Source organism: Hirundo rustica, chromosome 1 (genome assembly GCF_015227805.2).
Source record: "Hirundo rustica isolate bHirRus1 chromosome 1, bHirRus1.pri.v3, whole genome shotgun sequence".
Classification (NCBI taxonomy): Eukaryota; Metazoa; Chordata; class Aves; order Passeriformes; family Hirundinidae; genus Hirundo; species Hirundo rustica.
Genome location: NC_053450.1, coordinates 97982471 through 98009714, shown reverse-complemented (window position 1 = coordinate 98009714; position 27244 = coordinate 97982471). Strand labels below are relative to the sequence as shown.

General features: G+C 38.9%; 1 protein-coding gene across 5 annotated transcripts in view; it reads left to right on the top strand.

Moving 5' to 3' along the window:
- The window catches only part of NFX1 (nuclear transcription factor, X-box binding 1), a 95334-nt gene that overhangs the window by 28519 nt on the left and 39571 nt on the right, over nucleotides 1-27244 (top strand). For all 5 annotated transcript variants that reach the window (XR_009208450.1, XM_058423181.1, XM_040086142.1 and 2 more), the window contains exons 4-13: nucleotides 3112-3189; nucleotides 6142-6247; nucleotides 13329-13400; nucleotides 15106-15245; nucleotides 16185-16284; nucleotides 16424-16641; nucleotides 17358-17455; nucleotides 18617-18647; nucleotides 19826-19908; nucleotides 20446-20554. Coding sequence is in view for 4 of the 5 variants with exons in the window: in XM_058423181.1 (XP_058279164.1) it covers nucleotides 3112-3189; nucleotides 6142-6247; nucleotides 13329-13400; nucleotides 15106-15245; nucleotides 16185-16284; nucleotides 16424-16641; nucleotides 17358-17455; nucleotides 18617-18647; nucleotides 19826-19908; nucleotides 20446-20554 (1035 nt within the window). In the remaining variant the exon portion in view is untranslated. The remainder of the gene's footprint in view (nucleotides 1-3111; nucleotides 3190-6141; nucleotides 6248-13328; nucleotides 13401-15105; nucleotides 15246-16184; nucleotides 16285-16423; nucleotides 16642-17357; nucleotides 17456-18616; nucleotides 18648-19825; nucleotides 19909-20445; nucleotides 20555-27244) is intronic.

Here is a 27244-nt window from a genome sequence, read left to right as displayed (position 1 = left end):
CGGGACCGAGGGCGCGGTGGGAGGGGCCGCAGGGTCCGGTGGGGGCGTAGGGGCCGAGGGAACGGGTGCCGCGGCCACGAGGGTGGGGGATGGGTCCGCGGCGCTCGGCGGGGCCGCGGAAACCGAAACCACGTGGCGCGGCGAGGGGGGGGAGGGGGGCGGGCTCCGCTGCAGACCGGCGGCCACGCGGAGGGGATCTCCGGGAGCGGCGTGACTAGATGTCGTGGCTGCAGAGGCATTTTTTGTAGCAAAGATCTCAACGAGGGCCCTACAAGCTGGAACGAGCTCAGCAGCAGCAAAATTCTTCAGTGAAATATCATTAAAGAGTCTATTTCCAACTGAGTCCCAAAAGTCTCTGGTAAAGACGGCTGAACGGTCAGCATTGGGAAAGTTAACTAGAGTCCATTCTAAAAGGTCTTTCAGCTCTTGCTTATGTAAAGTACTGTGATTGCAGCGTAAAAGATACTTAAGTTTCTTATAGAGATCTCTATCAAGGGTAGAATGGCAGTGCCCCATTTTTACACCAGTGTAGCTCACCTCGATGTCGCAGAAGCAGGTCCTCACTCGAGATCCGACGTGGGGGTTGGCCAGACACTCCAGTCGGCTCTCAGGACGCTGCGCGGGGTCCCGTTCAAAGCCACGGCTCCAGGCGCTGCTCAGGAACAGCTCCTCCGTGCTCAGGGACTCCAACCTCCCCTCGGCGTTTCAGTGCGGGCAGCGCAAAGCAGTGCCCACACGCGCTCAACGCACGTGGCAACGTACCACGGCAAAACTCCCTCCGTGAGCCCCAGTGGCCGCCGCTCAGCAGCAGCCGTCTGTGCTCGAGGGACGCCAGGCAAAACCTCGTCAGAGCTCCGAGTGTTCGCTACTTAGTAACGATCGTCGTGCTCAAGGTTTTGTCTTCGGCAACTTTAAAGAGCTCCAGCCTCACGCTGCCATGCAGCGATATACTGTGCTCACGACACCGATTAGCATACAACTGGTAATTTACCGTCCATGGGGAAGTCTCTCACAGCTTGAAAGGCTGGGTCCGGCGTTTTCCACGTTGTGCGCCAATTGTAGAAATAGCTTCCTCCTGCTGCTGAGGACTCTAGGACGGTGTAGATGAATGTAGACGAGAGATCTCTGAAGTTAGGTTTTAGAAGATGAGGTTTATTGTAAGGGATGTGAGGCCTTGCTCGGAGCTGCCAGGCTGCAGCTCGTGGCAAGGCCTAGGAAGGTGGGGGAAGGGAGAAGTAGGGAGAGGAAATTCCAAGAGAGGAAAGTCCTCGGGGAAGGGTGCAAGCAGAAAGAGACCGTCCAGCCCCCCGGGACCCCTTATCAGGGGTCTTCAAGGTGGGCTGGAACAAGCCTTGGGCCAATGGGGTTACAGATACCTGATACTTCAGGGGAGGGGTACAGGTGTGGGATGAACCATACATTGAGGGGTGAGACAGAACATTCCATTTGACCTCTGGGTCTGGCTGCAGGTAACTTTCAGATGGTCACATAACTGTTTTCCCAGAGATCCAGTATCTAATACATCTCAAACATCAAAACTTACTTTCAATTCTATCTCACTTACATGTTTCTCATTCTCAGAATCTAAGCAATCATATTTATAGGGCTTTCTGGCTTCATCCTCCCCAACATATAATGTACCATGCTATACTGTAATCTCATAAGGAATCCCATAGTATTTATATACTGGCTTTAAGAGGAGCCACATAAGGTGCTTACAGTTTTGTCAGCAAATATGCCTTTTACTTCTCTACTGCTGGTTTTTGCTTGTAACTTTCAACAGCTCTCTTAGTTGCTTCTTCTGAGATCCTTAGGTTTCTAGCAGTGAAAAGAAAAAACTCTCAGTCAGGAAATGCAGATTGGTCTTGACCATGACTGTGAGAGTATATGCCTTGTGCCACTCAAGCTGCACAGCCCATAATTGTACAGATCTCTGCAGCAATCTTGGTGGCACAGTAATATGAGCTGGGATAAAGAGGGGCGTGAATAGGCATGAAGTATTGGGAAGGACAGACATGCATTAGGTTTGCATTTCTAGACTGTCAAGACAGTCTGTACTTTGGACAATTTCAGTTTGTGAAAATAACTTCCATTGTACATTAAGGCAAGTAACATAAGTTGTTCAATCAAATTGAAGGTGAACCGAGGTGTACCTCTCGTTACGCTGCAGTTGTCATGCATAGAGTTTCCTGTTTGCAATGCCTTCTGCTTTTATAACATGAAATTGTCATGAATCTTGGTCAGATTTCTTAATAGTGAAGAATAGTTCTAAAATCACAATTTTATTAATTTACCAGCACTGAACTGATTAATTTAAGAGAGACAGAAACATTTAATCAGTTTTTTCTTTTTAATGTCTATATATAGATATAAAAATGCTTTTGTGGTTGGTAGTGCTCTCAGACTTGTATTCTTAATAGCAAGATGTATGCCGAATTGGGGAAGTCTTCATTAATGTCTCTTTTCTTCCACTTTACTGTTCTGCCTTTACTGCTTACCAGCATCCTCCTGTAACACAGAAACAAGAAAAGTACTATTTAATAAAATAACAACTTGAAGAATAATGTTCTACTCAATATCTAGGTATTATCAACTGTAAATGAATAAATTAGATTATTCTCGTTTATATAACACTGGTTTATTCTGGATGTGAGACAACACTAAATTGGTATTCTACAAAACACATAAATTCAGGAGATGATAGTGAAAAGGAAAGTACAGGTGGTGCTTTGTGTGAGGTAATTGTGCTTTCCTCACCAATTTCCCTCTCTTAAAACTTTCTCACAGCTTTAGGTATGGGGAAGACTGTCTGTATTCTAGCAGTATGTCTTATAACAGGGCATACGTTAATATAAAAATTGGAAGTTTAAAATCTGGCTTTGCTTCAGTAAAAAGTTGTAGCCTGTTGAAATGAAATTCCATGGCTGTGTTGATGTAGATACTGTATAAAATGTATTTTTATTAATGTGTTTTCTCACCACTTCTGAGTAAGTGGAAAAATTAATTTATGTGGATCTGAGGTAAGAAACAAAATAGAAGAACCTACTCTAGGATTGCAGATTAGGTCTTTTATTTGCTCCAAGTTATTTTTATCTTTTTCTTTATCTACAGATGGCAATAGCGGTTGGAGATGTCCAGCTTGTCAGAATGTTTCTGTGCAGGTTCCTAAAATATACACTTGTTTCTGTGGTAAGTTTCTCACTTACTTTTGCAAAGAAAAACAGTTTAGTCATTTTGATTCTTTTTTGTTCATATGAATTTCAGTATTGGTGCTTGTTTGCTTACATGCCTGAAACTCAATTTTTTAAAAAATTTATTGACAGTGGAAGGTGGCTGCACAGAGAATCATACATATGCCACTTGAAAAAATAAAAATTAATACTAAGTCCCAAGTGGTAAATATTTTCATATCATTATGTAAAAATAGTGATTTTTTTTTTAATGGAATAATGATGGATTTTGGCTGCTATCTTGTGAGCCTTCCTTCTGCAGAAGAAATGGAATAATCTGCATGTGTTATGTCTTTCTTTGTGGCAAGATACACCAAAATAATAACATAACTCAAGGATACAATTACCTAAACCTTTAAATTGATTTAACAATTTTGTGATTTATATTGTTCAGGGACACATGGAGCTTAAATAGGGAAAAATATTCAGGCTTTTCAGACCTCTGTGTAGATAAGTGTTTAATAAAAAGGCAAATGGCATGAGTAAAGCCATTTACCATTTACCACTCACCAAGCCATAAATACAAAACAAAAAGGAGAAATTAATTATATTACTTAATTGTATAGATGTGAATAAGTTTTATTTGGAATCTATACTTCTGTGATCTGTATTGTTTTTGCATAGCTTTCTTTTCCTTAAATCAGGATCACTGGAAACTTTCACCTCACTTTTTTGAAAACAGAATATTCTTAAGTTGGGACAGAAACTTGTAGCAAAGGGGAACAAAGGCACGGACCCCCTTCTGCATACGAAGGTGTGGTAATGCATTAATTGGGTTTATATTTCATCAGATTTGTAATGTTTATTCTATATATCTGTCCTTGTCCAGCAGTGCCCATCCCCCACGCTGAAATGTAACCTAACTCTGTTCCCCTCCCGCTTCTCCCTTATTGGGTGGTGCCTCTGGGCCCTGCCCCCTGGGGGAAAAAGCCACGACGGGGGAGGGGCGAGGTCTCTCTGGCATTGGCGAACCATCAGGACAGTCCGGCAAAGCAGAGCAGGACTTGAGAATAAAAGCTGTAAAATCCCATCTGAAGCCAGAGCCATCGGTGGTCGTCTAGTCTCGTGGGGAAATTCTACACGAAGGGAATCTCTTTATTGTACAAAACACCTTTCTTATATACTTTTAGTTTCCACCGGACATAACCAAAACTTAAAAGAAGAGCACCCATTGGCTGCTCAGCTGCAGTGCTGCTGTCTACTTGTCTCACCACCCAATCAGCTTCCTGCTCACATGCTGTCCACGAGTCTCTCCCCACAACTGCTTTTCACCCCCCAACTGACCTCTAACTGCTTAGCCTGCAGCTGTGCCTTCCTACAGGGCTTTCTGGTAAACATAACCATTAATAACTTTAACAATTATAACCCTATATCCCATAGAAACTGTGTCAGTAAACTTGCCGTAAAGAAGCTAGATTTGCTAAAATAGGAGAGTTTTCTTTCTTTATCTAAACATGTCAGTGAATCAGAAACAGTGCAATGCAGTCAAGACAGTTTTTGTATGACAGTATGGGAAATCTTATGGATATAGAAATAATAATTCAGTTATTAGGGATAATAAGTCCGTCAGTTAGAATGAACTGACCATTAATAAAAATTAGACCAAATGAAAATTAGACTTTTTAAGACAGACGTGTAAAATACGGAAGAAATTCTCCTGAGCCTGAAGACTGGTTCATGGTTTAGGAGATCTACAGTAAGAACCTTAAATTGTCTGTGGAATTATTACTTGCAGAGCACCATGTAGAACAAAAGAGTTGAATCTTCTGTAGATAATTTTACATTAATTATATATAATTTGGATAGCTTCAGTCGCTTCTGCAAAGTTATCTTCTATTTGATGTAAAGTACTAACTATGTGCTGAGTGTGTTTAAGTGTGGGTTTTTGGTTTTTTTTCCTTTCACCCATGAGGAAATTCCTAGCTTATTTTTCTTCTGAAGCTTCAGATTTTTGGGACTTTCCTGGGTATTTAATTAATTTAACTGAAACGCGGGTGAATAAATGTTATCTGTAGTGTTTGTTCATATTTTCCAAACTTAGTATTGGTAGAATATACAAAGATATATTAAAAAAATAAAATTATGTAACTGTGCCACCAAAAGTACGTTTTCTTGTGGCTTTGGATTGTTACAACTTAAATTTGTAACATTAGCTCAGTTGCTTCACTGTTACTTTAATTCCTCTCTTGCAGAAAACCATGAGAGTGTTAATGATGGCAATTAACCTTAACCTTGATGACCATCTCATGGACTTAGAGCTATGAAATTTGATGATAATATCTCAGACTAATAAAAACACAGAAATCTAAATTATCTGAAATACAGAATACTTGAAGCTAACATGCTTCTTTTTTAAGACTTCTGCTTAATTAATCAAAATTTATCAACTTTTAATATTTAGATTAATGTAGAGTCTGCTTCTTTTTATAGAAGTGACTTTCATAATTTGCCCACTCATTTAATTCTGTACTCTCCATCACCATACTTGGTAGATCTAACTTTCTGGGATTGGTACCTTTGTTTCTATGGTTTTCTCTCTGCTGCATTGAGACAACAAGGGAATTTCACTCTTCAGTTTTCTTAGCTACTGTGCCAGCCTGACCAGCTACAGGGGGCTTTTAGTTTTCATGTATTTCATCAGTTTAATTTACTTTATCAGCTACCTCCATATATGCTGATTGAGACTACTGAAGGAAAGAATATTCTGGAGCTTGTTATTCCAAGAGTGCATTCTTTTAAAGAAGTTGAGTATGTATCAGTACAGAAAAACATAAACATTCATGTAATTTTTTTGTCAAAGAAGACTACTTGCCAGTATTTAAAATAATGCTTTTTCTCTTTGGTATATTTTTCACAAATGCAGTCTGGTATTCAAAGTAATAAATATCTTTTTGTCTTTGACATGATTTAGGTAAGGTGCACAATCCGGAATGGAATAGAAATGAAATCCCACATAGCTGTGGGGAACTTTGTGGAAAGAGGAGGCAGTGTTTGGACTGTCCACATCTTTGTAACATGTACGTAACAGTTTATTATATAAGGATTGAAATGATTTAGAGAAAATTTCTAAAGACTGTATCTGCTTATTTTTTGACTCCAGGGTATGCTTAGAGATGTAGAACTTACAGGAGTTTATACTTCAGCTTAAGCCTGAAAGAAATGAAAAGCCTGAAAGCTATTTGTGTTGGTATGTCTAAAGTGAGTTCATATGAGAGCATGAACATGAGGTCTACAATAGTTGTAGCAACATTTTTTATCATGTTTTAGAAACTGAACCAGCTATCTGACTTGGTTTCAAGAATTTTCATTGAAGTAGAGGAATAATAGTGTCTGAAAGTAACTCTGAACATGTCCAGTGGTCTGCCAGATTTTTTAGATGTTGGTATTCATGTTAAAGTGTTTGAATATATTAATATGAGATCAGTGCTACTTGTTTAAACTGAAAGACCACTTATTTCCTCTACCTCTTTTTAATCAGCATATGTAACTCAGATTGGTTTTGCTAGCATTTTTTTTAGTATAATTCGGTGAAGAGAGGCAAAGGAGGGCACCTCTGTTTTCAGTTTTGGATGTTTTGCAGTAGATTCTTTTTTACTAGTGTAGTAGCATTGCTAAGATTAACACCATTATATGATCTTTTTCAATGTACGAATATGCGTGCTAGTCAGAAACATAAATTATATATTGTTACTATTGTATCTAGCTTCAATATCCATGGAGGTTGATCCTTAACATCTGTTCATATTTCTGGTTTTGGAAATTTTTGGTAGAAGCAGTTGTTTCTGCTCTTGGCACACAGTAAAAAACTCCAGTCATTCCAACAAATAGATTGTTTTCTGGCACTTTTCTAAAGATTTGCTAAAGCTTGGAACTTTACTAGAACTTTACTCTAAACTTTGCATTTAATGTGTTCTGTTTCAAATATATTTCAAAATTTTATTGAATGTCAGAATAATTCTTTAATACAACTTTTCCATACATTAAAATGTTCTATTAGATTTCTTTTTGATATTAGATTTAATTTATATTAATGCATCAGTATTTATGCACACAGGTTTGCATTTTATTTCATTTAAGTATCATAGCTGTTTTCTTAATTTATAGAATCATGCTAGGTCAGATCAACTTTCAGACTCCACTTGATGTAGCTGATACCCTGAACAGAGCACTGATTCTCTTGGAGAGCGGCTGCATCTCAGGAGAGGCATATGTTCCTGGATGTGTCTTCTGCCCAGTCAGAAATAAGCAGACTTCTTAACCACCTTGAGAACTCCCTGACTGCAATTTGTTGCCTGACAAGCTTTCCTGTAGGACTTGGGAAGCAGATGTTCTTCTCTTCTTTCCTGTCCTAGTCTACAGTAGTGGCTTAGTCTTTGTTATTCTCTTACGGGAAGTCTTCTGAAGAATAGTGACAATATTGTGACATTGGGGGCATTACAAATTCTTAGTCTCTAAAAGTCTGATTTGCATAAGAGCTGTGAAAAGTGAATCCCAATTTGTGACCAGTTGTAGCATATTAAAAATGTTATCATTCAGCTTTATGTTTCACGTTAATAAAACCAGTCCTGGAGGTAAGGCAACAATCGGCATGCAGATCAAGATAATGGATGTGCTTGACACTCTCTCACTTATGATAGTAAACTGGAGCGGAATGCACTTTCAACATCAGTGTTACCCTGTTTTGGACATTGCTCAGTATATTTTGGACACTTCTTTCTCCCATATGGGAAACTTTGGTGTCTGTGAGGATACAGGCAGCTATCATCTGTTGTTTCAAAAAGCAAGTAGAAACTTGGTTTCCTCTTGCTGTGTCAGTGGTGGAGGTAGAGATGCAGAGCTTTATTGTTTGAATGCAGACAATAAGTCTGGATCATGATCTATGCCTGGGCAGAGGTTTTCCTCAAGAGAGTGCTCAAGGTTAGATGTTGCCATCTGGGGCAGGAATCTCTTTCATGATTCTTCTTGAAGTTTAGCAACAAGTAAAAATAAGCAAGGTAATGCACCTAGTCATTACTATATGAGAAAAAGGATAGTGATTAAGAAGAATAGACACATCACCAATTGCCTAAATACTTTACTGTCGTCCAAAGTCCGCACTCACTGGGAGGCCCTGTTTTGCAGTGAGGACCTAGAGGACCCTTCCCAGCAATTTGGAAAATCCTACATGTTGAGTCCACCTGTAGGTGAGGTCTCCAAAATTGCCCTGAAAGTAGGTCCAGCTTCTATAGGCCCAAATCAGCAAGTCTAAGTGACTTGATATTTTTAGCACAGAAATTCCTGAATCTGATGGCACACTTCCCAACCTGCCAGGGCATGTCCAGAGCCCAGGCCTTGGCTGGGAGGGTTTTCCTCTAAAATACCATACAAGCAAGCCTCTGTTCATGTTAGTTGGGAAAATTGTTTAAAATGAAACTTCTCTTGCAGTTAAATACACAAGGTTATGTGAAAATTTCTAAAGCAGGCGATTTGGTGTTGAACAGCAAGCATAAGCTCTGAGTCATCTATTTTTAGCTAAATAATACTGACAGTGTTAGTCGCACAGTGCTCGGGATCCATCTGGTCGATCAACTGTCTTGGGCCTACTGCTCAGGCCTGAACACATCAACTGTTTTAGATTTTAATAAATCTAATATTTACTCAGATGTATTGAAATGGTAACCATTATATAAACAGCTGATTTGTCAGAGCTGAGGAACATGCAAGCAACTGTTTGAAAGGGGAATGCTTTGCAGACCTTTTGCTAGTGTTGTGCTGTGACATGCATAACACTTCTCAAGTGAGTTCTTCTCACATTTTTAGTTTAAAAACACTGAAATTGCTTTTGCAGTGTTAGGTTCTACATCAAAGAAACATCTAGCTTAACCTTCAGTAAAATGTTCCTGATTCATGAAAAAGCAAAACTTCTTTCAAGACTCTGAAGCTCTCCCTGCCAACTGGAACTGTGCAAGGCCTTGAGAGCATTTGAAAAAGGTCTTACAAAGGCAGTAAATTAAATTTTCTCTCTATTAATGTAAATTTTAGTAACTGGACTTCCTTCATAGATCTTTGTTGCTGTAATCTTTTCTACAGCAGTAGAAGTCTCTTTTTTGCCCTGTTAAGTATCTAGTATTTTCACTGTCAGGCAAATGGAAGTTTAATTTTTCCTCTGTCTAAATATATCTGTCTTCACAACTTTTCTTGTACGCCAGTTCTCTAGAGCAGCAACAGTAAATGGCAAAATAATCCTTCATGCTAATGATAAATAATGAAGTTTCAGTTAAAAAAGCCCTCTGAATTCACCAAACAGTTAATAGTGAAGTATTCAGGCTTTTTGAGTTTAGTTTGCAACACTGTCAAGTCATTTAACTTAGCTTTTTGCTTAATCCCCTAAATCAGGATTAAAACACTAAACGTATCACCCATCTTCATCATCTAAGGAGCATTTTCTGCACTTCCTGTGCATGTCTCTGAATGAAATTTGAATTTCAGTCTTAGTTGTTGTATGGATCAAGTATATCCTAGAAGTGTAGCCATACTGTAACTTCTGCCTAAACTAGAGACTTTTGCATGTGTATTTGTAGGGATGCGTAAAGAATATGTATTTGAAAAATCAGAATTTTTATTTCAAAGCATTAGTTTTTGCAATGGTATTTTTCTTTTCATTTTAACAAGAGGTCAGAAAACTTAGAAACACACATTGTCAAAACTTAGAGATGTCTGAAAATTAATTATGTGATACTATTCTAACAAAAGGAATTCTGCTATAAGACTGCAGTCTACTGTCACCAGTATTTACAGATTTAAAATATTTGTGATCAATATAAATTGCTGTTGTGTGATACAGTATCATCAGAAAGTGAGCCAAGAGTGGGGGTATAGAAGAAATCTTAATATTGCTTGTATTATGAGAGTGTTGAGAGAAATAATACACCAGGTAAAAAACTTTAAATGACAAGACTTCTGAAGATGATGTGCGTTCTCACTTTTCCAAGGTATGACCTAGATAATAGTATTTTTAATTAATATCTACTTTAATCTTATTCCTAAGTTCATTAGTTGGCATCCAGCCTTTAGAATCCTACGTGGATATTTGAGAGTTGCAGTCAAGACAGCGAAATATATGGTGCAGTCCTTTTACAAAAGGTTTTCTTGTAAGATAGGTTTTCTTGTATGTTGCAGAATGCTTGTTAATTCTCATTGTCTGAAGTTCCACAATACCATTTTAATTAATTCAGTGTTTTTGCTTTCTTCCTGCTTTACTGTGTGTCCATCCAGTTTTTCTTTTTTTTTTCCCTTTTGCCTTCTCTAGTGCTTTTTGAACTCTTCACTGTGTCATAAAATTGACCTATCAAAAGATGGAGGGCTATGGTGGCTTTGGTTGCTTTTTGGATTTTTTTATGGGGGATTTTTCATTGTTTTGAATTGGTTTGTTGTGTAATTGCTTGGCTTTACTGTTAGAGCTGGTATAGGTTGAGTGATAGATTAGGCCTTATTGTTAACTGGGAGGAGAGCAGTAGAGGAAAAAAGGACCATCCCACTGTTGACAAGCTGGAGGCATGAGTCAGCTATATTGAATATGATTGTAGTAACTAGTTTACTAATTAGTACTTGTTATAGTTACTGTCCTTGACGAATTTAGTAGTTACAGTGTAACTGAGTAGTCTGTGTTTATGGGGTTTTCTGATGTTTCTGGGTTGTTTGAGTTTTTTTGTTTTGGCTGGGATGTCTGTACTGGTCAGTCCTGGCCAGTAATAATTGCTCCAAATGAGAGCTGCTGTTTTTGCAAATAATGGGAAGTGGGAGCTGGCTAAGGAACAATGCAGACGAGGTAGTTAAGTAAAATTTCACAAACCCGAGCTTGTCTGTACCCAACGAAGGTCTTACATGTGGATAGGGAACATGCTGTGTTTCTTGAAGTAGGAAGTAAGATCTGATGTATAAAGGGCTGGAATTGATGATACTCACAGGAAATTGCCCTTGATCATAATAAAAAAACTGAGGCAGACTTGCTGTGTCTCTGCAATGGTTTTAATTTCGGTAACTGGGCAGAAACACCAATTAATGTAGTGGTTTCACGTTCACCAAATTCTGGTTGCCAGATTTTGTGTAGTGGTCTTAATGTTTATTCTTTTTCTGTGGGAGAGAGATTAGGAGAAAAGCAAAGCAGGCTTCAGCTTAAAAAGTAACAAATAGTTTTATTAACGCACGCTAAAAAAAATGGGAGAAGAAAGTTGGGGAAAAAACTAAAACAAAACAGAATGAAACTCCAAAACCACTCTTCCCTTCCCCCTCCCCTTAACTTTCTTACAAAATAACATAAAGAGACAAAAACCGTGATTTTTTTCAGTCAGTTTCACCATTTGAAAATAGTCTTTCACCAGTCTTTAGGAGAGGAGTTTCTCTTAGAGTCATGGATCCCACTGACAACCTAGAACAGTTCTCTTGTGGGTTTTTTAACTGTGACAAAAACAGACACCCAGGGAAACCTGCCTTTGTGACCACTCCCCATTAGCAGTTTCCCAAGCTGCTCATGGGTCATGGGTCTTAGACTTTTGCATATTGGGGTGTCAGCTTTTAAAGATGAATAGCTCTAAAGGCAAAAGATTCTTCATCTCAAGGCACAGAGGTATCTTCTCACTTCTTCACTGGCGCAGAGGACTTCTCCTCTCTATCTCTGTTCAAGCGTCTTACAGGATTAATATCACTTAGTCCATCACAAACACCTTTGCTCAAATCCATGCACAGATCTAAACAGTCATCTCCCCAAACGCATATCTTTCCCATGATTTAAAGGGATAATCTAAATATAAGTTAATTTCCATGGCTCAATAAGGATGGAATTACAAACTCCTCAACCCCCCGTCCCAATAGTCCTTATGTTCTTGCTCCACTGACTTCATGCTGTTTCTTCTTTATTTTCACTCTGTCCCTTTGTTTTCTTTCTCAGGGAAGGGTGAGGCTTTGGAAGCTTCATGTTGCCAGGAAAGGGTTAAATCTGCCCAGTCTTCTCTCTCGATGTAGCTCATGGTGTTAAGATTTTCAAGGCCACACTGGTGAGGTGGACCGGGGGGTGGGGAGAGGGACTCACATGGAAACATCAGAGATCAGAGCACCCGGACACTCTGGAATCAAAAAAACCCAGGCAGGATCAGAAATGCCTTTTGGCCCACCCCTCAGTGTAAATCAGGCGGCCTTGGCCTAAATGGGGCCCATAGCTCTTATTAGGGGCCTGGCTGGCAGGCCTGCCCAGCCCCCCCTTGTTGGCAGCAGATGGAGCCTGGAGTCACAGCCCAGCCAGGGCTGCTCCTCTGGGCCCGGGACAGCCCAGCCCGGGTGGTGCGCCCAGGGTGGGGAGGCCCGGCCAACCCCTGGCTACCGCAGGATGCTGCCTTTCTCTCTCTGGCAAAAGGAAAAGAGGTTGACCTGCAGGAAATCAGGGTTTTTTATATGTATACTCCCAAAGTCGCTACTGACATTTTTAGTGGTCAAACTAGATGCCAATATTCTAACTAACCTTCTGATAGGTACATGTCCTTTCTAAAGCAACTCCCAGGTCCTGACCTGGAAATACATTCTGCATTTCTCCATAACTAGAAACAAAGCTGTGCTAACCCATGACAGTCTCCCATGTCTTACCTTACAGGAGGAAGAGCAGCACCTCTTACTGGTGGCACTAAGATAACCCACCAGCTCAAAAGAAGAAATTCACAGAGTTTTTATCTCTGTGGTGTTTAAGATCACCAGAGAAAGAAATATGTTAATGGTTTGGACATAAGATGGTTGTTTTGGCTGTTGTCAATGATGAACCCAGTTGAGTTGATGTATGTTTGCTGGTGAAATGCAAAATATCAAACGTATCAGTAACAGACTTGATTTGTTAGTAGTACTGTTGATTTGACAGCAGCAGGAATACCATTTTTCCTTCAGTGTTACTGGTCTTCGAGACTGATGCAATTGTAATAATCAAATACTTGTGTTAAGACTGCTTACACACCCTGCAGGAGGGAGTGTAGGAGTCCTGTGTAATGTTCTGATAATGTACTGAGGTCGGGTCATGGTGGATTGTATTACACTTTGGGAGTGTAATAAAGCTAAAGTTAACTTTGCCTTTTTTCTAAGTCTGTGCCACCCAGGACCTTGCCCTACGTGCCCAGCCTTTGTGACAAAAACATGTGAATGTGGGCAAACAAGGTAAGAATGCTCCTACTATGCAAACAAAAATTTAGTTACTATAAACAAGCAATAGACCAGTTTTAAATTTTATATTCTTATTTTTTTCTTATAGTTTATTAAAAATATGGTGAACAAAGTTTAGTCTGAGCTGTAATTTTTATTTATGGTTTAAATTGTTTGGAGAATTTTATGTTTTGAAAGCAAGCAGCATATCCTGAAAGCTTCTAATTTTTCAAGAAAGAAAGTAAAAATAACAAAAAAAGACTTTTCAGTTTATGATACAGGTAGCTGAATTGTCTGAGCAGTCTGTGAGTTGGTTTGATTTAGAAATCCTGTACTAGTATTTATTAATTTTATTTGCTAGATGACTCAGAGAATTTAGTAGAAAGAGGTTCACATCTTTTCTGTCTGAATAAAATGAGGTCTTTAATTACTTAATTTCAGAAATAATAATTTCAAAAATAACACGTTTTTCTTAGAAACTGTACAGAGAAGTCTGTAGTGTATTCCAGACTTAAAAGCTATCTTTTCCTTGCATGTTTGGTGCATATAGTGTCATTGCCAATAGCAATATGGTTCTACGTATACTATGCATGATCTCTCATAACCAGTTGGCCTGAGTCTTTAGAAACCCTTTTCCTAGTTACCTAGAACTGATTCTGTGTAATAAATTGTTTGCCTGAGCTTGTTTACAGAACCAAAACAAGCATAAACCAATTTCAGTGTTTCAGAGCAAGATTTCATTCTTGCTCTGGAAAAAAGTTTTTTCAGATTTTTATAATTATTTCTCAGAGTTTGAATCTAATACTACACCATCTTAATTTCTCAGAAGGTACTGCAATTTCTGTGGCAGAATTTGTAGATAAAAGCACTTCAGCAGAAAAATGCATTGCTTGTAGATTACTGAATTTTATCTTCCATAGTAATATTACCTCCTTTTATTGTTTAGGGGGGTTGGTTTTTTTGTCTAGATTCTGTTTTGTTGTTTTTCTGCCTCCTTCTTTCATTTAACACTTGAATAGGTGCAACAAGTTTGTTTTACTTTTTTTTTCCAGATGTCAACTACTTCACCAGATAGCTGATTTTTATAATAGTACATTTGATACTTAAAGCCTGCTTCAAAATAGCATTTCATATATACTGTATAAGCATCTGGGGTGTATGGCATGGCATCACCAACTTTGGCATGTTTTAAAATTACCATTGCAAGTACACATTTTACAGCCATTGTATGAGCCATCCAGAGTTGAAAAAAAAATAGGAGAACTGATTTTTTCCTATTTCATTGACAATTTAAAAACTCAGTTATTTTGATAGACATCTGCCCCACTGTTAAGGACCTATTCCTATCTTCACTGTGTTCAATGGATTTAGGACTGTTTAAGTCTTCAGAAGGATTTTATTGGAAGTATCTGCTTTTCTGACAATGCATATATGAGTTCATACATTAGATTCAAATTTTAGTGTCACCTTGCATTGTTTTACCCCATTTTCTTCAGGAAAAATTCTAGTAGACTAACTACTGTGATAGGTGTTGTACTTTAGTGAGGTGGAAGAGGGGAAGCAAAGGAAAAACTAGGGATGTTATTTCCTAAAAACTTCCATTAATAAATTATGCTGCCTTTGGAGATTTTGGCATTTTACTGAAAGTGTATTTCTCTTTTTATTAAATACTGTATTGATGTCAAGGTTGCTGACAGGCTATGGTGTCGTTTCTCTACAGTCATTCAGTTCGCTGTGGCCAATCAACAAAAATTCATTGTTCCAATGTATGTGGAAATACTTTAAACTGTGGAAAGCACAGCTGTACTCAAGTGTGCCATGCAGGAAAGTGTTCACCTTGCCAGTTAACAGTACAGCAAGGTAAGTACTGAAATGCTTTACAATTATCCACCCTATACAATTAAAACAAGACTGTGGAAAAGATCAGTACCAAGAGGCAAGTGCTGGTTTTTACTTAACACAACCAAAATCTATTGATGGAATCCTGCCATGATGATTAGGCTGTTGAAGCATGTGCCATTTAGGACAGGCTAGTGATACTGGACTTCCTTAGCTTGAGAGGGCTGAGTAGTAGCCTTTCAGTAGCTAATAAGTAATTTAAGAAAGCAAAGACAGGCTATGCATGTGTAAAGGATGAGAGACAATAAGCTTAAATTCCTTGTAACTAGCTGTAAGGGAAATCTCTTCAAGAGTAGCTGAATAAAGCACTTGAGTAATGTGGTCTGATCTCATTGCTGACTGTGCTTTAGGTAAGGGTTTGGACTAACTAGTCCTTTCTTATCTGAATTGTCCTCTGATCCTACTGAATCGTTTACTATAATTATAAGAATTAATTAGACAGTATATGGAAGAAATATAGAAAAAGGTATAGGAAAGTACATTTCAACAAGCTTCTCATGATTTCTGTTAAAATTTTCTAGACTTAATCTTGAATGGAAATTAAATTGACTCTGTATGTATACTAGTATATAAATAACTTCATAGAACAGTTTATATAGAAAATTGCAAGTTAATTTTCTCAACTTTTAAGGTAATAATTATCTTTTTATGTATACTGCTTTAATAAATAAACTTTTTGTGCACATAGCACCACTTTATCAAAACAATGCTGGAATTCCAACTTCTGTGGGACAAAAAACTTTCATTGATGAAATAAATCAAAGAAGAGCAACTTCTTTATCCTTTTAAAAATCGACTGTAATAACAATTTTTAACTTTTTACCTTTTTATATTTTTTGGAGATGTTTTGTCACTATTATTCTCTTATGTTGTTTTCTGTGGAATATTGCTTTCTTTCAGTGTGTTACTGTGGAAGCAACTTAAAAGAGGTATTATGTGGATCAAAGGAAGAATTCTCTGATGGCTTTGGGAGTTTCTCATGTCAGAATATATGTGGAAAGTAAGATCACTGTAACTTAAGCTTTTAAAAAGGAAAAGTCATTCTAGTCACAATGACTTACTGTGATACTCTTAGATAATTCTCCTTTTAATTTTTTTTTCTTGTTTTCTATTTTGTTTCTTTGATTTTTTTTTTTCAGAAAATTAAATTGTGGGAGGCACAACTGTAAGCAAGTCTGCCATCCTCAGCCTTGCCAGCTCTGTCCACGACTTCCACAAGTTGTTTATCGTTGTCCCTGTGGTCAGACTCCTCTCAGCAAATTACTGGAACTAGGATGTGTTGAACGTAAAATATGCACAGATCCTATCCCATCGTGTGGAAAAACATGTGGCAAACCTCTTTCTTGTGGTAGCTATGGTAATTGGGAATTTCTGTATCAGAGTATTTGAAGTATCTCATAGTGTCACCGAAGGTCAGGTTGATAGAACTCCTTAACACCAATGCAGCATTAATTAAGAAGCAGGCATTCTTTATTGTGGCGCCATCTGCAGAGCAGATAGCTTCATGTAACATGCATTCTGATTCTCTGCAAGCTCATTGCTTATATACCTTAATTACATACATATGCTTCACAGTTCGCAGAAATCTCATACATATTATTGTTGCTCATTACTGTAAAACTCTCCTCCTGGCTCCATCGTTTAATGGTCTTATTTTGGCTGTGGCTGCATTCCTAAGCGAGATGTACTCTCTCCCTCAGTCCATTTATCTTCCCTCTAGCCTTGCTCTGGAAGCAGGGCACACCTGTTTCTTTTTTAAAAGTACAGAGTCTTTTATTCTTAGATTAACCCTTTGATATCAATAGTTTTGAAAACAAAACAAAAAGTCTTCAAATGTTTAATTTCAAGAAATAAATATTTTATTAGCAATTCTGAGCTTTAACCAAAATGAGTGCAAAAACTGCTGCAGAGCCTGCAGTCTGGCTGTGTATTCATAACAATACTTTAAAATAAGGAAATAAAACCCAGCTGTGCATAAGTTTAATATTGTTAACCAGTGATGCTCCTAATAAATACGAAATTCCGGGTCAAAGAGTTTTTTTATTCTTAATATTTGTATTTTCATTTTGTTAGAATTCATTCATACATGTGAAAGCCTTTGCCATGAAGGAGACTGTAGACCATGTTCTCACACATCAAATATTTATTGTAGGTGTGGCTTCAAAAAAAAGGTGAGTGTATAACCACGGAAACAGGTAATCTTTGCTGCTTTTTAAAGTTGTGAAGAAAAAGGAGCTGAAGAAGCATAAAGAAGTGCTGTGCTTCTTAATTGCCAGAACCTATGTTGTATTGTAACTGATAGATGGTATCTAGTTTATACTGTAAAGTGCTTTTTACTATGTTAGTAAAGCATGCTTTTTGCTATGAAGGCAATTTTTAAAGTATTTTGGCAGAGTTTGGACAGAGTTCTATTAGTGTAAACAGTCTGCAAACGCCTATATTATTCTGGAGTGTTTTTGTAGCATGAGGAATTGGTAGCATTGCCAAGAGTAAACTGAGAGAAGAAAGGCAGCCTAATTAAAACTTTATAGTATTAGCTTGTAGTCTCCTTGTAGAAGTTTTTGTAGAGACTATGTTGTTACTGATTCCTGTAAAAAGAACAAGTTTCTCCTACAAGTTTGCTGAAGGTAGTTATGGGGTAGTTTGCTGAAGGTAGTTATGGGGTAGATGGCTTTAAATTGCATTTTGAATCCTGAAATAAAGTACTGAGGTTTTGGGTTTAGTTTACGAAGTTTCTCACACACCAGGAAGATGCTTCTTTAAAGAGTGAACTACAGGGATAACTTAAATCAATTATGAAAAATGTGATACTCAGAAATGACAGTTTAGAATATGAAGTTGTGGTGAATGGTTCATATGTCAACAACAGTATTTTTATCCATCACATTTTATTTTCATGTTGAGGTCTTTAGGTATAACTTTGTAGATAATAACATTTGACTTCTTCCTTTCTTCCTTCAGACTTGTGTTTTTGGGGACAATTGCTCAAAACACAAATTTATGCACTCTTGTCAGTGTTCTCTGGAAGAGCTCTATTGGTTTCCATTACATAGATTTCTGGTTTCTTGGGACAAGCCATTCTCTCAGTGACACTAATTCTGCTGAATTAAAAAAATGCACTTTTTTTTTAATTGGTATTGACTCTTTAAGGAACAAATATTGTGTTAAAAGATGTGAGGATATTTTTTCCAGTTTTTATTTAACTTGCATACACAGATGTGTTATGAACATGGAAACTGGGTGTTTCTTTCATATGACCAAGTGTTTTCTAGATATGTATGTTTCAGTTGTTTCATTTATTTTAATCTAATGGCTCCCTGTTTGTTTCCTAGGAAATCCCATGTGCTCTTCTCAGAAATAAAGGTACAAGGTTATGATATATATGTAATGTAAAATAGTTTAAAAATTGTTGCAGCTCATAGAAATTTGGTGGTTGATTGACAAAGTTGGCAAACAGCTGATCTGTTCTGCATCTTTTATCCATACTTCTATGCCAAGTTAATTATTTCAGCTGCTTGTTCCTGGTACTGGTCATGCTGCTATGTTTGGGAAAAGGTTTGAAATAATCATCTTCAGTCTTCGTCATTTACATAAGGAAAGACTTCTTCACATTTGGTCTCAAAGATTTCAATCAATGTCTGTTCTGTTTTGAACAGTTTCTTACACCACCTGCCATATTCAATAGGTTTCATCATTCAATAGGATTCAATAGGTTGCCATCCCCTTCCTACTCCCCTGTCATCCTGTATAACTTGGTCAACGTGCGCAGCTCAGGTTCAGTGTAATAGTTTTGCTCTGATCTTGCCTATGTTTCTGAGGAAATACAAGCTTTGATCCTGCTTCACTTTGTATGGTGCTGGTCTTTGCATCTGACCATGGCAGAGAGTTCCCATTTGATGCTTCTTGGTATTTTGGATGTAACATCTCAAAATTCCCCTCAGTGAAATCTTTACTTTGATTGACTCCTGTCTACTGAGGTATTTATTTACGAGATATATATATAAGGAAGTAATCTGTGTATTTTCTAATTTGAGCTTTTGTCTGTGAAGACTTTGCTCTTATGGAATCCAGAAGTGATTCCCTTTTGTTAGCTGTGTTGGTAATAAGGATGCTCTTTGCTAGCAGTAGTTTAATGAGCATGTAACACTAGTTTTTAGCTGACTTTTACTGCCCCGTCAATTTAAGCAGTCTTAAATGGATGTTTGTGGTACTTCATTGTATCAGAATATCCTGTTTTCTTTGTTCTATTGTGTGGAGTTTATGGTGTGAAGGTTAAGGGGAAATAAATTAGCTTCATGTATTCTGCTTTCCAAAATCCTTTTGAATAACAGTTTCTTTAAAGAAAGGCAAGTGCCCACATGGGGATAATTGTGAGGGACAACAAGTAATTTAAAAATTTGCTTGCTGACTTACCCTGTGTTAGTTTCTCCTAGACTATGCCCTGCAACAGCTTTAGCATAATACTGTGATTGCAGGTTTTATTCTCAGCACATGCAAAGGCCTAAATGTTAGGACTTTGGGGACTTTTTTTTTTTTAATAGCCGCTATTACGTTCATGTGTGACAAGCGATGCAACAAGAAGAGATCGTGTGGACGACACAAGTGTAATGAAGTTTGCTGTGTGGTAAGTATACTTGTGGTTTTATAGAATTGTTTGATGTGATATGTGTTTGATTTTGGTTGTGATGTTAACAATCTTTTTTTCTTTTGTATCTGTCCATTTCTCTGCATCTTTATTCTCTATTTGCTGTGTTGGTCATGCTCAAGAAGTTTGTGTATATGCATTTATTTTGCAAGTTTTGTTTTACAGGTATCATAAATGTAAAACCATATTTCAGCTTAAATGCAGTTAAATCAGTGTAAAGGTGCTTTTTGTCAGTGTAGTGATTGCAGAGAGAATAGAGAGGGAAAGGATGTTACTTAATAGGAGAAGCATAAACCTTGTAGCTGTGTCTGTAACAGAAGTCTTAACAGAATCTGCTTTAAAATGTGTGTATCCATACAGTGATGGAACAAACTGTATAAATTTCGCCTAAGCTATTTTTTGCACTATACAGTTTTGTCAGTATATTATTGGAAGTGGATTGGAACCGCAAAGAGAAAAAGATAACTAATAAGATTTATAGCTCAGTTCTGCTTTTTCTTTTTTGCCATCCCTTAGGACACAGAACATAAATGCTCTTTGGTTTGTGGTCGTAAACTCAACTGTGGGCTTCATAGATGTGAAGAACCCTGCCATCGGGGCAGTTGTCAAACATGCTGGCAAACAAGTGAGTTATGTGCAAAAATACAGAATTGTTATTTATTCTAGGAATACATTAATATCTCTGTCTGACGAGTTAATGCGATCTCTTTCACACTGGTGAAAAGGAGAAAGATGGGTGATGTAAGGATACTGTTTACAGCTCAAAGTGCCTTAGCTGCAGTAGTACACGTGTCTCTCCTGTATTATATACACATGGACATAGTCAAAGATATCCATCTTTTAGAGACCAACTTTTCATGGAAACATCCTGGAAAAGAGAAGGTGTTAGAGCCTCTGAAGCTCACTGTGCTTGAAACAGTATTGTAGTCAGTCTTAACAGCCTATGAATATGATGTGCATGTTGACTGCATCTCTCATTAGAAAAATAAATATTCCTGTGTCTAAACATTTTTCTTGACTAAGCAAAATAGTAATCTTAAAAATCTTTTAAAAATCATAAAAATCTTAATCTTAAAAAAGTAGTCTGAGAGGTCCTGTTAGTAACTTCTGGTCTAGTTGAGTCAGAAAGCACAGATTTTTCTGAGCAGTTGTTTTTCTTCACTGAATTCCATTAGTTTAATATTTAAGGTCATTAAACTTCTCCATATTGCTGCAGTATTTTTGAGGGTTGTATTTCACTCTCAGATTAAAGGAGACCTGAGGATTGCCTCCATTGTTAAATGGGATGACTCCATTGTAAATTGCTCCACTGTTGAATGTGGTGCAATCTAGGGGTCCATCTTCCCTGCCGAATTTTTTCTGAATACAGGAAAAGCAGTTACTTACTTTAGGAACAGATTATTATGGTAATTTGATTTAATCCTCTGTGTCTGTGAAGTTTCTCATTCTGAATCTGTCCAGAGGTAAACCAACTAAGCAGTATCTTTAAAGATTTCTTACCTGCTTTTTCTGGGTGCTGCTTGTTGATATTTCAGAGGCATACGTTGTGTGATTCAATATGATTCTTATCCTGTAGTCGATGGTGAGTTCTTGTCAGCACTCAGAAGGCCATTCATTCTTTACTCTCAATCACCTGTCTAGCCAGCACTTTGCAGTTAGTTTATATCAGCCATGGTATCAAATGCCGTGGTATGGTCAGCTTTAAGTAATTTGCCTACTCATTAGATTAGATTTCTTGCCTCTGCTTTCATCTCCACTACTGTTTTTGGTAGGAATGACATCAAGGTGCAATAATAGAGTACATTTATACCTCTGTGTACTTCCCAGATACTTTATTCTCCCAGTGTAATTTCCTCAGTGCTGATAAATGAGGTCCTGTCTTGGTTTGAAAGACAGGTTTCTGTTAGGGAGGAGCCGGGCCTCCCTCGGAATGGAGAATTCAAATTCGCTCTCTCCAAATTATTATAATTTAGAAAATTAAAGGGGCTTTCAGGCAGAGGTATGGGGATAGAAATAACAGTTCTTTACTAGTATGTATAACTAGGCAAATAAACAACAACTACACCATTAATAATAAACAGAACCAGGAACCTCAAGGGGCTTTGTTTCACAAAGCCTGGGGCAGTCTTATCTTGTCCCTGCAGAACTCTGAGAGCACCAAGCTGGAATGGTGGAAAATCCCAGGCTGGTGGATGAGATATATCAGAAGCTTCACTGGTGATAGCTGGAATGGCAGGGATGTCCTAGCAAAGCAGGGGGAGTGCGGGCCACAGAGTAGCAAAAAATCTCAAAGCAGCGCTAAAGAAGCAGCAGCAGCAGGACAGGGCTGGCCCAGTAGGGCAGGAGGAGGTGAGCTTAGAATTCCTGGGCACACAAGCGGAGGATGGTAGATTTCCCAGGACTGGACTTGGTGGTGAGAGTGTCTTGGATTATGTAACCTAAAAATGTAGTCTATTTCATCTGTTGAAAGCTGTTTTTTGGGAGATGTTTTATCCTTTTCTTGTAACCCCAGGAGGGAGGGGGGTGGTGGATGCCTTCTGATAATGGCCCAGCCATTAAAACCAGGTGGGGCACTGTTTCTTATCTCTTTCACCACCCCTCTGTCCTCCAGGGGGACATGTTCCGATAATGGGCCATTAGGGGCCACCAATGACATGATACATTCCATCATCCCATTGTGAGATGCTCCACCCAGTGGGGGAGAAGCTAGCTGTTCCTAGCTAGATAAAAGCTGAGACTGAAGAACACAAGGCATCCAGTTTTTCCACTGGATCCCGGAGGAAGACTTGACCCATCTCACCATTACTGGACTTTGTACAGGACCATCTCTACTTCACAGAACCACATCTGTTACTCCAGGAGGATTTATTTGGACTGCCTCTAACACCCTGACCAACAAGGTGCCAGGTTGTATCCCTGACTCTGTCAGGGCTTTTTCCAGGATCTTTGTTTGCTTCCTTGCTTGTTTTTTTAATACTACTGCATTTGTATTTTTTTTTTCTTTTTTAAAATATTCATAGTAAAGATCTCTTATTCCTGTTCCCATATCTTTGCCTGAAAGCCCCTAATTGCAAAATTATAATAATTTGGAGGGAAGGGAGTTTATATTCTCCATTCCAAGGGAGGCTCTAGCTTTCCTTGGCAGACAACTGTGTAATAAATCACCAAGCCAAATTCAGTAAATCAAAATTTAGAATTTTATTTTGAGACTTAAACCTAGTCTCTGGTAGCTACAATTAAAAGGGACAGTGTCGAATCCCGGGATTTTGGCACTGGGTGAACACGGTAACCGACTCTGTTAGCCTGTTACCCATTCTGTTCACAAATTGAGTCCACTGTCGCTGATTTTCATACAGTCCTTCGCTGAGAGCAGACTGAGACCGTAAGACTCTTGCTTCGTGTGGGCTTCATTAGATATTCATGTTCGTGTCCGGGGTCTGTTGAATGGATTCTGAGAGCAGAACAATGACATGATTGCGGCGTCCAGAGAAGGCTTGGAAATGTTAACACCGGGCCGGAACAGATAAGATATCGATCTGATATAATCATTCCATCGTCAGGGCACCCATCTCCTTTTTCCGTTCCTTTGTGCCTTTCCAAAATGATTCCTGGCAGGAATTCCTTGTGTCTCTCCGTGCAGTTTTCGTCTCAGTTAACCCTATACGCACCTGTAGGTTTACTGCCCTTAAACCAAACTTAAAGTAGATCAGTTTTACATGGTGTATTATTACATTCTGCAGTGAATGAAATTACATATCATATTGCTTAACACGAATTAACTTTAGGACATATATCACAATCCCTCCCCTTCTATATAAACATATTTAATTTGTGTTCCGGTTATTGCCTTTTTTTTCTTTTTGATTAAAAAAAGCTTCTTAACTAACCATTCACCAGGCACGAAAAGTGTTTACATTACTCCTACTGTGTTTCTACTCTTCTTCATATTCACCCCAATATGTTTTTTCTTTATCTCCTCTTTGTACCTGAGCTTCAAACTTCGCTAGTACTTCAGCCGCTCTGCTCTTTTTTTTGTTCAATTTAATGATTTTTGGTACTGTATTGTTTCTGTTAAGACCCCCTGAAGCCAATTCAGGATCTGTTGGCAATGATGCAATTTGCATCCCTTGAACTACTGTATGAATGAGTCGGATGAAACAAGGTATCAAGCATGGCAAAAAGATAAACCCAGCCACTGAACATAAAATGAAAAACCCTACTTTCTTCCACCAAGCCCCTGTCCCAAACAATTGATCCCACCAGGAGGCCTGGAGGATTGAATTCTATTTTTGAACAGGTACATGAGCTGTTTTTCCTTCTTTATCTTGGCTGCTAATCCCCTAATAGTTTCCCCGTAATCGTTTATTTCAATGCAACACTCAGACTCGTTGAACTTTCCACACGCTCCTCCTTCTTCTGCTAACAGGTAGTCTAGAGCGATCCTGTTCTGATACACAAAAGCCCTCATCTGTGAGTGCTGCTGTGCCAGCAGTTCCAAAGCATCTGAGGTGTGATTTGACACTATTTCTACTACGGCCTGCAATCTGATTAGTCTGTTGAGTAAATAGACTGGAGTTCTGTAGCCCCAACTCCCATCCTGGGCCCAGGTTGCAGGACTGTAGTATTCTATTATACGTTCTGCGGGCCATTCCTCATTACCCCATTTCTGGCTTCCCCCTGCATTTTGTTTCTCTTTTTTTTCTGCTGAGGGTCTCATGTAATGGAGTGCCTAACAGGTTACTATCTGATCGGGGTAGTGTGAAAAAGGAGGGTCTGATCATCCCCAGGGTACATGATCCTTTCCATTTGCGAGGCAGTTCGCTATAGGCCTTTTTTCCCACAGATCCAGTATATTCTACTTGGGGCTTTCCACCTAATTTTGGTACTTTCTGGCTATTCCCAGAATCCTTTAAAATTTGTTAGTGACTGGTATGGGTTGGCTCTTGTTAATTCATTCTAACATAGGTCAATCTCGCTTACCCAGTTACACCCTTTCTCTTTTTCCCTGCTCTAATATCTAGCAGGTGGTTCAGGTTGCCAAATTTTGGTTTTATTGTTAGAGTTGACAGCTAATGTGGATAAACAAGGGGTATATCTCACTATGTCAGTGTATGTGTTCCCTTCCCTACTAATGCAAGTGGTCCCTATTATTCGTTTGTCTAAGGTCCACCCTTCGGGTCTTGACATTGTTTTGATTATTTGGTTATCCCATTTTAGAAGTTGTTCTGGTGCTAAACTCTCCCCTTTCTAGGGCCATCTTTCAGCTGACTTTAGTCCTCTAAAAATCCAGCAATTTGACAGCCCCAATTCTGTGGCAATTTCTTGCACTAGGTCTACAAAAAGGTTTTTGCTAGAGGCTGGCAAGCTCCAATCACTAGATTGTTTTTCTAATTGTTCATACTGTTCACTGAGTGGCCTCATCCTTTCTTGCTCCATCTTTTTTCTTTTTGCCTCCAGTTCCTGCCTTTTTAATTCCTGAGCTACTCTCTGTATCTTGCTTTCTGGATCCATCTCCTCCTCATTTTTAGAAAAACAGAAGGTCCTTTCTAATTTTAAGCAGACCCTTTCATCATTCTCACTTAATAAATCTAGAATGATGGGCCTGCTGTTCAAAGAAGCTGTCTGAAGTTTTGTATTCTGTCCCACTCAATAGGTTTTCTGTTCAGGGTGCACGTTCTTAGTTTATTCTGATCGTAGCACAGCTTGTTTACCTGCAAATATGCTACAAAGGTGGATTCTTTCTTACCTCTAACCTACACAGTTTTATTACATTGTTCACATATAGGAATTATGGGTGGACTACTTAGCTCTCTCCTTTTTCTAGACATTGCCACTGGGTTATGGTATATTGTTTTTTCTTTTAATTCACATACTTTAAACCAACTTCCATTGTGGGTGCAAAGTCCCCTTTTTCGGATTTCTGGACAGTTAAAATGTACCCGGAAAGCTCTGTCTTGGCCCCAGGTCGGCTCTTGCTGAGTCTGTCTCTTTTAGGCACTCTTTTTCTTGCCCCATTTGTCCCTTAGGGTTGGGGAGGCCATTCGTGAGGTACATGGCTAGACTCAGGATCACCAGGATTGCCCTTAGGTGTACCCCTCTGCCTTTGCCACTGCCCACCGGGTTGCCACCGGCGGCGAGGTAAACCATCTTCTTGGCAGCAAGGGTATTCTTCTGGGCTTCCATGGTTAGTCTTTTGAGCATATCGCCTTTTGTACTGTCCCGACTTGGCCAATTTTATCTGGTCCACTATACAAGGTACTTTAACTGTCCTCCTACACTCAATTACCAGAGGTTCAGCCCTTTTATTTAGATTTCCTGTCAACCCGTTTACGAATAAATGGAACCACTCCGGGGAGTCCAATTCTAATATACCTGCTGCAGTGGCAACGTCTAGGAAACGGTCTGTGAGCTTCTTCTCCTCTTTTAAGCAATTCTCACACAGGCTCCAAGGCTTGGTTCCCCTGTTACAATGGGCTACCCAAATCTTTTTACAATGAGCACACTTAAAATGAACAAAAGGATAGCAGGTGCACCCTGCTTGGATACAACTTATGAAGTGGTCGCTGGTCATCGAGTCTGTCGGTGAATCTTCAGCTTCAAGTCCCCTGGTGAAGAGGTGATTTTCCACTGCAGAAGGTTGTCTTGTGGCTCAACCTTCTTTACCTGAGATGAGTGTGTCCAACCTTTTTCTGCAGTTCTTACTGTGGTGTCAGTGGTCAGGAGGACAAAGAAGGGTCCCTCCCAGTGAGGAGTCAGCGGTGCTTCTTTCCACATCTTGATTAACACTTTGTCACCCGGTTGGATCTTGTGGATGGCAAATCCCAGGGGTGTGCTTTGTGACACTAATCCACGTTTTCGAAGTTCCTGTAAATTTTTATTAATTGAAACAAGATAAGATTGTATTTGGCAGTCCTCAACTCGAGGATGTCCCACTGGCATTCTATGCTCGTACGGCATTCCATATAGTATCTCAAAAGGGGATAGCCCGGATCCTGAGTGAGGTTGAGTCCTGATGTTTAGAAGTGCCAAGGGGAGGCACTTCACCTATGACATCTTGGTTTCCAGCATAAGTTTTGATATTTGAGCTTTTAATGTTTGATTCATCCGCTCTACCTGTCCTGAGCTTTGGGGGTGCTAGGGCGTATGGTATTCCCATCAAATTCCTAGGGCATTAGCTAAATGTTTTATGATATTGGAAGTGAAGTGTGTCCCTTGGTCTGAATCTATGGAGTCTGGAATCCCATACTTAGGTATTATTTCCTCTAGTAGTTTCTTAGTTGCTACTTGGGCGGTAGCTCGAGGACCGGGGAATGCT